Raw genomic sequence first — 14399 nt, 5'->3', positions numbered from 1 at the left:
ATTCAGTTCCAGCACTGAAAGAGTTAAAGTTATGAGCAACCAAGCATAGGGAAGATTTCATGCATTGGATCTGCATTTAAAAAGTAGACCAGATGCACAAATATAGCTGAATTTCAAACTTTCATAAACAGCAAAAACATGCAATGACAACATTTTGGTTATTTTCGTGTCATCTTTTCATTGTTGTTTTTTCAACTATTTTATTTTGTAAATTTGCAAAATAAAGACAATTGGATGAAAACATGAAAATTTACCATACAATGTAGAAGCAATTAATATTGTTGTTTTGTTGTTAATTAGTTTGTTGTTTTGTGTTGTTGTTGTTGTTTTTTGGAGGGAGGTGGGGGAATAATTAAAATTACATTCAAAGGAATTCTTTTTTTTAAATATGCAAATCAATAGAAAATAATTGACCTAACATACATATTTAAATTGCATACTTTGCAATAGAAACATTTCCCATAGAAGCAGGTATTGTTGTCTCTAGTGAAGAATGTCTTCAGCAATGTTTCTGTGGCAACTGGCTTGACCTCCTTCTCCAAGTTCAACACCCTGCCAACTGTGAGGGGCGTTCTACGTAACTCCAGTAATCTAGATAAGAAATAAGAGAGCCTTGCTTTGGGAGCTTTGGGAAAAAGGGGCTTAACAGAACAAGGACCAATTGTTAACTGCTGATTATTAACTTATAAACAATAATTTGGAGTTCAGGAGCACGTCTTATTAAACAACCCCCTACAAATTTAAATTACGATGCATTTTTTTTACAATAAGATAATTTTTAAGCACCATCTTATATTTATTTCAGTAAATCTACTCATTTTTTGTCCTGTCATTAATGCTTGGAATGGATTTTTGTTAAGAAGAGACTTAATCCTTTAACCCTTTCAGTGCTGGAACCAAATTTAAAAGGCCTTTGCAAACAGTTTGGATCCAGATGAGACGCCACAGAATGTGGCGTCTCATCAGGATCCAAACTGTTTGCTTTTTTGATAGTATTCTTTGAAAAAAGTCGAAGAAAATACTTATTTTAGAAATTCAGCAGACGACATTTTAGCAGACAAAAAATTTCCCAGCATGCAAAGGGTTAAAATAAAAATTCCATCAAAGGAGAAATGGTCATCCCTGATCAGCCTCTGCCGATTATACATGACAAGGCTTACGGCATACATGCCATACGTCCCGGATTGTCCGGGACAGTCCCGGAAATGAAGAACTTGTCCCGCTGTCCCGGAAATCTGTCAAATGTCCCGGAATTTACAAAATCCATATACATGTATACATGTACCTTATCTTAGGCTTAACTGCACCTTGAATCTGTGCATATCTACAGCGTCTCCATGACAATGCCTACCCGAATAGGCAGACTACGCTACGTGTCAAAATCGATCAATTAACAGGGGTCTTGTTATCATATCGATTGTCTCACGTTCGCGGTCAAACCGAAAAGGCGGCATTGTTTAACGTGGTTGTTAATTGACTTTTAATCTACTACGTCATTATTTCCCGCTGCGTAAGGGCAAAGGATAGTTGTTCACACATCTGAAGTCCAACATCGCTGAGTAAAAAATTAAAAGCAGTTTATGTTCGCACGTTTAACCGACAAAGAAGTTGAGTAAAAAAATAAGCATATACAAACGTCATCCTTTTTATTATATAAATGTTATAGATGAATAAAGGCGTATCAACAACTACGCGTTACACACCGGTCTAAATAACAATAACGCAATGCCGTCACCATCTATATTTATAACGCTTACACTGAAAACACGTGGCTTGTATCGGAAGTAGTAATGTTTAATTCGACGTTAATAGATCAAGTGTATTTCGAATCGGCTTTCGAACTTTTGCAATTAACGATGCGAAACAAAAAAAAGTACCAAAAATGCATATGTCTATAAATATCGCTACATTTTATACATGTCCCGGAAAATCGGCAAAAGTCCCGGACAATTTAACTCAATGTCCCGGAATTGGTCTGAAAAAATATGGCATGTATGCTTACGGGTATATAAATTGGTCAGTGCTATATTTTCAACAAAGTCTGAACTGCACTCTTTCATAAACATGGATATGTTAAAATCAGAATTTTTCTTAAGCATTATAGTCAATCAGCAAACAAGATGTCAATGTGTCATTACACAATAACCGGATGTTAATATAAATTATTTCAAGTTTACATTTTTCGAAAAAGGTATGAAAGTGAACATAACTTCTATAATTTTTCCTCGGGCTGTTACCTTAGTTATAACCAATTTATTTTAGCTTGATCGCATCAAAATCCTAAGGCTTATTGGAAAGCTATCGAGGCTGTTTCCTGGGTAGTCACAGTACTTGGAGTGTAAGTCCTGGGTAGTCACAGTACTTGGAGTGTAAGGGGGCGATCTAAAGAACAATCCCACAGTTGGGATCGAACCCATGACTTCTGGGTCGCTAGGCAAGGCGGACATCATATCCATTAAACCTGTGACCTTCAAAAAAAGCTCTTACCGTGACAAATGAAATGCAGCTATTTCCCCGTTATGACGATCTGCACCAGCGTAAGGTGGGCCCTCGATAATGTCATCACGTTTAAACCTAAAAAGCAAAAAATATAGACACATTTGATTATCTTATATTTAACATGACATCTTAAGAGAGAAAAATTGACTTCAATTCTATTTTAGTATGATGGTTATTTGCAGATGTATGCAAAACTGGCCGATTTAACAATTTATTGCTTAGGTTTATATGTGTAGACTTTTTTTGAAGACAAGAATATCAACAAGGGACAAAATTGTCACAAAACAAGGTTTTCAAAGAAATATATTTATAACTAGAGCTTTGTCACAGACGTGATGTATACCCCCACATGCTGCATTGACACAGAATATTTTGCATGCTGTCTTCACAAAACAAGAGAAGCTAATTTATGGCGTTTTGTAAGATTTATTATGCCAATATCATTTATGGCCATTTTTGACCTTTGAACTCAAAGTGTGACCTTGACCTTGGAGATATCGATGTTATTCTTTCGCATGACACACCTTATAATAATTGTGAGCAAATGTACCGAGTAATTTTAAAATCTCACAATGAATGACATAGTAATGGCCCAGACAAGATCATTTATGGCCATTTTTGACCATTGAATTCACAGTATGACCTTGACGTTGCAGATATCGACGTAATTCTTTCGCATGACACATTGTCCAATGATGGTGAACAAATGTGCCAACTGATTTTAAAATATCACAATCAACAACATAGTTATGGCCCGGACAAGCTCATTTATGGCCATTTTTGAGCTTTTAACTCAAAGTGTGACCTTGACCTTGGAGATATTGACGTAATTCTTTTGCATGACACACCGTCCAATGATGGTGAACAAATGTACCAAATGATTTTCATATCTCACAATGAATGACATAGTTATGGCCCGGACAAGCTCATTTATGGCCATTTTTTACCTTTGAACTCAAAGTGTGACCTTGACCTTGGAGATATTGATATAATTCTTTCGCGCGACACACCGTCCAATGATGGTGAACAAATATGCCAAATGATTTTTAAATCTCACAATGAATGACATAGTTATGGCCCGGACAAGCTCATTTTTGGCCATTTTTGAACTCAAAGTGTGACCTTGACCTTGGAGATATCGACCTAATTCTTTCGTGCGACACACCGTCCAATGATGGTGAACAAATGTGTCAAATGACTTAAAAATCTGACAATGAACGACATAGTTATAGCCCAAACAAGCTTGTTCCGCCCGCCCGCCTGCCCGCATTCGCCAATCTTATAACCTGTTTTTTCCTTCGGAAAACCTGGTTAAAAACTACAAATTAAGTTCAATCTCAAAATACATTTATTGATGCCAACAATGATGCATGCCAGAGACTGATTTTTGTATTCTTTAAAAAAAAAGCTGCTATGCAAAATTTAAGGAAAATGGACTAGTTTCCCTATTACTGTATGCATGATTCTAGTCCTGAAGGAATTTGTCGTCAAGAAGATTATGTTATACAAAGCAGAATCTGTCTTTGTTCAATAATCGTTTACGATTGCCTACTCTTATGAAAAAATTAATAAATAATCGAATCTGAACTATATGTTGGTGAAAATATCATTTAATCAATATTGCAAGTCAAATGGACTTGTACACAGATTTTCGTATTTCTGAAAAATTTCATATAAATATAATGCACTTACTTACAAGATAATTTAATATAAAATATAGTACAAAATGATTTGTGTAGCAAGAAAAAATGTTGAATAAAAACTTTCCCTTCCCCTGGTTTAAAGCAAAAACTAACGTACTAATGTACTACTACTACAACAGCCAGGCTTTCAATATTAATTCTGAACTGTAAACATTATGTTAGTATTTTTTCCGATGAACAATGAAAGGCATTAAGAACACATTATTGTTTAACTGATTTCAATAGATTATACAATGTAATCAATAAATGGAACTTTAATTTTAACATTTTTCTAAGGAAGGTGCTTTATTTTGATTGTTTGATTATTTTGCATACAGGTACATGTGTTTCTAATCATTACCATTGTTTTCATTATCACTCTGTCAAACTGTGAATAATCCATTTAATACCTTAATTTCTCTTAGTTTTCACACACTCTTAAGTTTTAGGACACCCTCTTAATTTGCCAAATTAAAACTATTTTGTGACTAAGTTTTTGGACACCAATATTGTTTCTACTATTTGCAATATACAATATACAATAGTTTCATCCGTTACCTTAAAGTGATTATGCAGATTCTGCTTTTGTGCTGGCTTGCTCAATCCTATTTAAGGGGACCAGCTTTTGTGCTGGCTTGCTCAATCCTATTTAAGGGGACCAGCTTTTGTGCTGGCTTGCTCAATCCTATTTAAGGGGACCAGCTTTTGTGCTGGCTTGCTCAATCCTATTTAAGGGGACCAGCTTTTGTGCTGGCTTGCTCAATCCTATTTAAGGGGACCAGCTTTTGCGCTGGCTTGCTCAATCCTATTTAAGGGGACCAAATGTTTCTCAGATGCTTTAAATGTGGAAGTCCAAAAACTTAACATTTAAAAGGAAAGCTTAAATGAACACACCCACTAAAGCTTGATTCTCATTTGTCCATTCAGTCATTGGAAAGATAAGTTCAAATAAATGAAATAATTATTCTGAACGATTGATTCAATCATTGGAAAAGAAAGCTCAAATGTAATAAGGATTCTCATTGTTCAATATTTGAAACTGAAAGTAAGTTTGACATTTACATTTTTGTCAATTTTGAACCTTAAATATCCCCCATTACACATTTTGACATTACCAACAAGCACGATGAACATTATGGAATACAGTAAAAATGGTTAACTATAATGATTATACCTCTTCCATTAGCATCACACATGTTATTATGACACACCTTTTTCACTAAATTCAAAATGTTTACCCCAAGTACGTAGTTTAAACAAACCATTCAGGTTTAAATGCCACTCTCTGTCCACCTTGCAAGACCAGCAACAGCTTGAGTTGTGTCCCTTTGAAGCCCACATCAGCATGAGTTACCTCCCTTGTAGCCAATGACCTCAACACACCACCTGTGGAAGATTGAAGACATTCATTATATATATGAGCATCGCTCTGCATGTGTAAACGTGACTTTATGCATATGCCGAAGTGTCAACCAAGGTTAACCTGGGGCAACACTTTACAAACATATATTTATCAGGGATGACACTCCTTTTTTATGGTATGTTTTGTTTAAAGAAGTCATCTTCTTTAAAAAAAATCCAGTCTAGGCGGAAAGTGTTGTCCTTGATTAGCTTGTGTGGACTGCAAGAGCAAATACCCTTTGTAAACCCTTTGTAAACAAACTATGTGAAAGTCAATTCTCTGATGTATGTCAATACCAAATTAAAACTAACTATGCAAAGGTCTTCTTTCATGTGAAATAGCTGATTTGAACAAACTATGCAAAGGTCCACATTCTAAAGTAAAAACCAGATTAGAACAAACTATATAAAGGTCCACTTTCTAATGCCTAATACCAGATTAGAACAAACTATATAAAGGTCCACTTTCTAATGCCTAATACCAGATTAGAACAAACTATATAAAGGTCCACTTTCTAATGCCTAATACCAGATTTGAACATTCTATATACTGGTTGTGTACGTAATTCCGGCCTGTACATAAAAAATCGGCCACCTGTGTTAAATCATTTTCATGATCTTAGCATACACATTTTGCTGATTTTTATTAAAATCAACTTGAAAACCAACCCTTTTCTCAATATTTTGCAAATTAAAGAAGCATATCACTGTGAACTTTTATATCAAAATGTCACAATTGTAGGACGATGTTTTTGTCATGTGGGAAAAGTGACATCATCAAAATTTTTATTACTTATATTTATATAAGAAACAAATATATTTGTTAAAATTGTTATTTTTTATCTTATAAACTTTAACTAAGGTATTTTCAATTAATTGTATAAAAACATTTATCAAACATAAAGAATAGGACCTAATATATACTTTTTAATATATGAATTACCTCCCTTGATTAGAATAATAATAGGTTATTTGTTGTAAAATTAAATACAAGCGTTTACTAAAAATCGACAATGAAGTCAACTTTTTATACAAAATGTGTTTAATTTCTTAGCTATATATTTTTTTTTTTTATAAAACATATTAAAAACAAATAGTTTTAGGAATTTGCAGTTGCCAATTGACAGTGCTTGTTTACTATATTTATTAAGATAGGTAGGGGGAGTAACTGGTATATAATGTCGCATATATTTTAAGTTTCAAGTGAAAAAAATTTGTGTAAACCTTTATTAATACTCCTAAATTGAGGACATTTGTCTAAAGATATTGCTTTGTATTTTTACCTGCAGATTTAACTAAAAGGTGGCCGATTTTTTAGGTACAATTGCCCTATGAAAATTGATAGTTTATATGTCATTAATTTCTGTTCATAAAAGTAACATACACTGATCTAATTCTATTGAAATTTTCCTGCTAGATGAGTTTTGAACCCAGGATTATATATGAGAAGTTTAGTTTCAACCAGTTGCCTAAAACAAAAGATTTTGTTAAAATAGTCCCTAAAGTGGCCGGAATTACGTACACGACCAGTAAAGGTCCACTTTCTAATGACAAATATGAGATTTAAACAAACTTTGTATATGCCCACTTTCCAATGTCTGATACAAGATCTGATCAAACTATATACAGGTCCATTTTCTGATGGACAATACAAGATTTGAACAAACTAGAGAAAAAACACTTTCTGATGTCAAATACATTATTTGAACAAAAATATGCAAAGGTCCACATTCTGAATTCAAATACCAGAGTAGAACAAACTATGCAAAGGTCCACTTTCTATTGTTAAATACCATAATTATATCATAGCTTTGGAATTAATGTTTTCAGAAAAGATTCTTGAAGTTATTTGGCTAACAAGTCTACCAGTGTTTAAATAATGTGAACTTTTTGGTGTGTCCAGTTTTGATCTCAAGATCTTGTTTTGAACAAAATTTGTAAAGAGCCAGAATACAATGCAACCAAATACCAGCTTTTTGTGATATCTGCGGTCAAAAATTCTAGGTCTGGTGATTAGCAAACACAGTGGACTATATTCTAATTCTAGGTCTGGTGTGATTAGCAAACACAGTGGACTATATTCTAATTCTAGGTCTGGTGATTAGCAAACACAGTGGACTATATTCTAATTGTAGGTCTAGTGATTAGCAAACACAGTGGACTATACTGGTCATGTACGTAATTCCGGCCACTTTTGGGACTATTTAAGAAAAATCTTTAGTGTTAGGCAACTGGTTTAAACTAAACTTCACATATATAATCCTGGGTTCAAAACTCACCTAGCATGAAAATTTAAATAGAATTAGATCAGTGAATGTTACTTGATGAACAGAAAATGATGACATGTAAACTATCCATTTTCGTAGGTTAAATGTACCTAAAAAATCGGCCACTTTTCAGTTTGATCTGCAGATAAAATTACAAAGCAATATCTTTTGACAAATGTCCTCAATTTCAGAGTATTAATCAATGTTTATACTATTAAAATTTTTGACTTGAAATTTAAAATAAATGCGAAATTATTATACCAGTTACTCCCCCTACCAATTTTAATAAATATAAATAATGGGAAACTGCTAATTCTCAAAAAAATATTTATTTTTAATGTGTTTAATAATTTTTTTCTAACATAGCTAAAAAAGTAAACACATCTTGTTTAAAAAGTTGACTTCAGTGTTGATTATTAGTAAACGCTTATATATAATATTAAAACATGTTATCTAGTGATATTCTTATCAAGGGAGGTAATTCAGATATTAAAAATTTATATTTAGGTTCTGATTTTTATGTTTTGAATATATTTTTTTGTACAAATAATTAGTAAAACTTTAATTAAAGTTTATTAGATAAAATAAAAATAATTTTATCAAATATATTTGTTTCTTATATGAATATAATTGTTGCAGTTCATGATGACATCACTTTCCCCATGAGCTGAATAATTCCTGCTATATTTGTGACATTCTAACACAAAAGTTTACAGTGATATGGTTACTACATTTGCAAAATATTGAGAGTGCGGATGGTTTTCATGTTGATTTTTCTAAGTAAAAACAAAATATGTGCGTTAAGATCATGAAAATGATTTTACACAGGTGGTCGATTTTTTACGTACAGGCCGGAATTACGTACATGACCAGTATTCTAATTCTAGGTCTGGTGATTAGCAAACACAGTGGACTATATTCTAATTCTAGGTCTGGTGATTAGCAAACACAGTGGACTATATTCTAATTCTAGGTCTGGTGATTAGCAAACACAGTGGACTATAACGATTTGAGTATTCTTAAAAAGCCCCATCACCAAATGCTAATTCCTGTGCCAGTATGAAATTATGTGAAAATCTGCCTTGCTATTTGAGCAGGGAATTTGTAGCAGATCATGCGCAAATGACAATAAACCTTCACAAAAAAATCCAGTTATGTAAAGGTTGTGCTATGCTGGTCAGATAAAATAAATGCACTTATTTTGATTTGATTCAGTCTGATGAGAACAGTACAATAACATTTCCTTTTGATTCCTTGCAGCATTTGTTGAGCAAATCTAGCAAGAAATATGGGCAATATCAACTTCAAGCTTCAACATGTCTTTCCCAACCTGTTCTTATAAATAAATGGCTAGTTAGACAGAGTAAAAGTGATCAATGACAGTTTTCACATGTGGCTCACAACAAACCTGGTAGCTCTTACAACATAAATGGGACATTGCAGTGAATTAATCAATATGATCAACTTGGGAAGTTTGATAAAGGTTGTCTGAGTCCATTTTGGAGCACATGAATTGTGCAGTAATTTTTTGTTGTTGAGTTCCGTTGTGACACATTTCTGGGGTATTGTTTTACCTTAAAACTGTGTGAAATGTTTAACTCTGTAAAATTGTTTGAAAATATGTGACATGCTTAAATCTGTAAAATGGTTAAACGATAAGTGTTTCAGGAGTGACTTAATTGTTCCTAAATTGTTTGGAACAAAAAGCAAATAAAAAACATGTAACTAGAAGAGGAATTGTGATCAATGGTTTTAATTAATAGAAAATACACAATAATGTAGTCAACTGGAAATTAATATTTTGAAATGAGATAAATCTTATTAATATTTCTTTGCATGGAACATGTAACTAAAAACCAATAGTGAGTCCGCAGATGTTAAGCTAGCAAATAAATGCGTATAACCCAGTAAGGAAAGGAAAGGTGTTGAATTTGTGTGCATGTCAATATTTCGAAAAGCAGTTATATGGTTCAGAAACTACTAGGTCTGGAACGTTTTGGATACATAGTAAACGTGAATGTGCAAACATTGTGGGAATATTGCTAATAGCAAAAAGATTGTTTTGTTCAGCACAGAATAACTTTGCTTACTCAGTAAAAACCCATCTTAACAGGTAAGAGTCAGGCTTTAACCCTTTGCATGCTGGGAAATTTGTCGTCTGCTAAAATGTCGTCTGCTGAATTTCTAATATAAGCATTTTCTTCGATTTTTTTCAAAGAATATTATCAGAATAGCAAACAGTTTGGATCCTGATGAGACGCCATGTTCTGTGGCGTCTCATCTGGGTCCAAACTGCTGGCAAAGGCCTTCAAAATTTGGTTCCCACACTGAAAGGGTTAAATAATTCTAAATAATTTTTGTTTTATTGATTCAGCCATTCATATCAGGGGTCTAGCATAAGATTCAAAACTTAGGGAGAATTCACTTCTCTCAACAGTAAAAACAAGAAACCGTCGGAGACGGGTGATGCTCCCCAAAGTTTTTTTTGGTCACATTTTTTTGTGTCACAATATTGCACTATATAATTAAGATAAAAGGAAACGTCTTGAGGGGCATAACTTAGGACAAAATAATACGATGGATGGTTTAGCAACTTAAATATTTTAAAGGGCCATAACTCTCTAAATAAATCATCTAACCAGAACCCACAAATAACATGCGCATCTCCTCAAGGAAGTTAAGCTTCCCATAAAGCTTCATTGAATTACAGTCAGTAGTTGGGGGGGACAAGAATTGCACTATATGTACAGTTTATAAAAAATTTCAAAGGGCCATAACTCTGTGAAAAATCATCCGACCAAAACTGGCTGACAATATGCACATCTCCTGTTGGTAGTGAAGCTTCCAATTAAGTGTCATTGAATTCCAGTCATTAATTGCTGAGAAATAGCCCGGTCAAAAATTGTGCACGGACGGACACACGCACAGACAGACAAAGCAGCGACTATATGATCCCCCCAAAATTTTGGGGGAGCATAAAAAGGAGGAGTGGCAACATTTTGAGGAAAAATGTTACATTTGTATCAAAGATCCCTCAGTTTGTGTGCATTATGCTTTTAAGCCTTTACCACTATGATACATATTTTTACGCATTTGTAGTCCGTTAGAAAGTTTTATTTAATTAAAGACCATTCTTACTACATTCAAGTATGGCTTCATCTATTACCCTAAGATACTGATGAGCAGCAAACAGCATAAAACCTGAACAGACTGTGAGTTACTTGTATGCTGTTCTGGTTTTATGTTGTTTGCAGATAGCCATTTTCACTTTGCCTCTGCGTGGGAAAGGGTTAAAGAAGATAAAGAATATATAGGACATTTGCATCTTAGATGTCAGATTGTTATAAAATCATGCTGCTTCAAAAGATAACTAATAATACTTTGCTTCATAAAAACAAATAAATAATTTTTACATTGTATTTTCTCCGTGTTCTAGCTGAAGGAACTTTGATACTGTACAGTTCCTTCAGCTATAATTCGGAGAAAAATTACTGCCGTTTTTATAGGTCCATTTTAAGTAGGGGTGAGGGGAGTTCTCCTTATAATGTTATTTGTTAAAAAAAAACAAAAACAACTTTGCTAAGAACACACAATTTCATGTATGTGACGGTGGAATAAGAAATCAATCTTGGAATAAACAGCACTTTTTTTAAATGCATTACATGCAGTGTTACCTATAGTACTTAAAAACTTTGACAAATTATAAGAAAAATAGACAGTTGAAAATATAACTGCATCATTAAAATTTATTTAACTACAAAATTTTATGTTGAATCAGATTTAAAAAAATCCTCAAACAAGATGTGTTTGTGAAACACAATGTCCCCCTATATGACGTTTGACCTTGAAGGATGGCCTTGACCTTGACCCTTCACCACTCAAAATGTGCAGCTCCTTGAGATACACACGCATTTCAAATATAAAATTGCTAGCTTCAATATTGCAGAAGTGACATTACATGAGCAATTTTGACCCATATATTTGACCTTGAAGGATGACCTTGACCTTTCACCACTCAAAATGTGCAGCTCCATGAGATACACATGCATGCCAAATATCAAGTTGCTATCTTCAATATTGCAAAAGTATTCATAAATAAGCGATTTGGGCCACATATATTTGACCTCTGACCTTGAAGGATGACCTTGACCTTGACCTTTCACCACTCCAAATGTGCAGCTCCATGAGATACACATGCATGCCAAATATGAAGTTGCTATCTTCAATATTGCAAAAGAATTCATAAAATGATTGATTTTGGCCACATATATTTGACATCTGACCTTGAAGGATGACCTTGACCTTTCACCACTCAAAATGTGCAGCTTCATGAGATACACATGCATGCCAAATATGAAGTTGCTATCTTCAATATAGCAAAAGTTATTGCAAAATGTTAAAGTTGGCGCAAACCAACCAACAGACCAACCAACCAACCAACAGACCAACCAACCAACAGACAGGGCAAAATCAATATGTCCCCCACTATTATAGTGGGGGGCATAAAAATGAAACCTAATTTGTCTATGTTACAGTTAAAATGATAAAAATAAATTACTGTTAATTAAAGGTCATGGAAAAGTTCTCATAACACTAAAAATACACATAGGATATAACAAAGTGCATTAAAAACATAAAAACGAACAGTTTTGTTTGAGGAAATCCCCAAATGATGTCCATTCCAAGTTAGATGCCTTATTCCTTACCATTCCTTACCAAAATAAAGTGTTGTTGACAGTTTTATAGCTTTCTTTGTCTTTGACATCAACTATAATCAGCAGCAACTGCAGCACAGTTTCTCCCAAAGGAAAAGAGAAATAACAAAACTATTGCCAAGCAATAAAGTCCCCTACCGGTGAATCTCCACCATTTCCAGCAATATTTCTAGTCTATTTGTTGCCATGGCAAACAGAATTCTTGACGTAGGAACAAAATGAAATGATGTGCATAATCTCCATATTGCTATTTGTCCATGTTCCAAGTTTTATGAACAAATATGAAGAACGTTTAAAGTTATCGCAGGATCCAGAAAAGTGTGACAGACTAACAGATGCACAGAACGCAAACCATAAGTCCCCACCGGTTTCACCGGTTGGGGACAATAACGAAAGATACACCCAATTGCAACATTGATCCCAAGCAGCATTTAAGTTGCAGCAAGCAATTCACTTCAAAAGAATTGGTGAGAAAACGAATACAAATAAATCAGATTTAACTTTATTAAATTTTAGTCAGTATACAGTTGTACATTAGATAAGTCCGCTTTTATTTCATAATTAGAACCCCAATACTATTTAGACATGTATGTTGACGCATTTGTAGTCCCTTAAAAAGTTAAATTTAATAAAATACCTTTCTTAGTAAATTCAAGCTTTAAAGGCTTCATTTCCAACCCATAGTTACTGATGAGCAGCAAACAGCATACAACCTGAACAGACTGCAAGTTACTCAACTAGCAATCTGTTCTGGTTTTATGCTGGTTGCAAAAGCAATTTTCATATTGCTTCTTATGGGAAAAGGTTAATTTCATTGTCATTACTTTTGAATGATGTCTTCCAGAATGACACAGCTTTTTTTAAAACATCAATTTGCTCCTGCAAATTATTAAAATTACTAATTCAACAAGAGATTGCCAAACAATATGGTCCCCTACCGGTGAAACTCCACCATTGTCAGTATTTTTTTTTTATATATATATATTTGTTGCCAAAGCAACCAGAATTCTTGATGTAGGAAAAAAATGAAATGACGTGCAATATCTCCATATTGCCATCTATCCATGTTTCAAGTTTCATGAAATAATATGAAGAACTTTTAAAGTTATCACAGGATCCAGAAAAGTGTGACTGACAGACAGGCAAACCATACGTCCCCTCCGGTTTCACCGGTAGGGGACAATAAAAGGTAATGTCTTGATTACATAATGATTTGATTGTCAAGCCATCAAAGTATTAATAATTTCCTTCAAATTCAATCCATTTAGTACTGGCAGTCCCATGAGAGACTTTTTAATTTTATTTTCTCTTATTGTGTAGCTAAACATTAGTAAGTGTGAATTGATTTCAGTGAATACTTGTTGAAATATATGAAATATATGGCTTGTCTCAAGCTTTCAACATGATTGATTGTTTTGATCAGTTCAGCTTTATTATGATGAGAATACATATATTGGTATTTCTTCTAATTCCCAGAGTAGTAACATTTATAGGAATAACTGGACATTTATAACAAAACTGTGCTTGGTTCTATTGACATTTTTATTGTTATAGATGCAAAACCAATAATGTTCTTTAATATTTTCTATCAAAGTATTAATCATTGCCAGTTCAAATAGGCAATATACTATATCAGTGAGCTGCTGATAATTTCCAGAGCCTGCACTTTCAATGTGCTTATCTCTAATTTATCTCTCAGTCAAAATGGAATGGTCTCATTCTGATTTACAACATGAATCAATAGTAGATTTTCTAATTCTAGATGACAAACTATTGCAAGCAAGGAAATTATCAAGTCTAGCCTGCCGGAATGGCATTAACAGTCTCAATGAATA

At 33.6% G+C, this 14399-nt stretch overlaps 1 protein-coding gene across 2 annotated transcripts in view; it reads right to left on the bottom strand.

Annotated features, from left to right (window-relative positions):
• The window catches only part of LOC127838645 (glycosaminoglycan xylosylkinase-like), a 47768-nt gene that overhangs the window by 9370 nt on the left and 23999 nt on the right, over positions 1-14399 (bottom strand). For both annotated transcript variants that reach the window (XM_052366500.1, XM_052366501.1), the window contains exons 3-5: positions 5444-5567; positions 2488-2574; positions 441-591 (exon numbers count right to left, since the gene is read on the bottom strand). In XM_052366500.1, coding sequence (XP_052222460.1) covers positions 441-591; positions 2488-2574; positions 5444-5567 — 362 coding nt within the window. The remainder of the gene's footprint in view (positions 1-440; positions 592-2487; positions 2575-5443; positions 5568-14399) is intronic.

This window comes from Dreissena polymorpha, chromosome 7 (assembly GCF_020536995.1).
Source record: "Dreissena polymorpha isolate Duluth1 chromosome 7, UMN_Dpol_1.0, whole genome shotgun sequence".
Taxonomy (NCBI): Eukaryota; Metazoa; Mollusca; class Bivalvia; order Myida; family Dreissenidae; genus Dreissena; species Dreissena polymorpha.
This window is presented reverse-complemented; position numbering and strand designations above follow the sequence as displayed.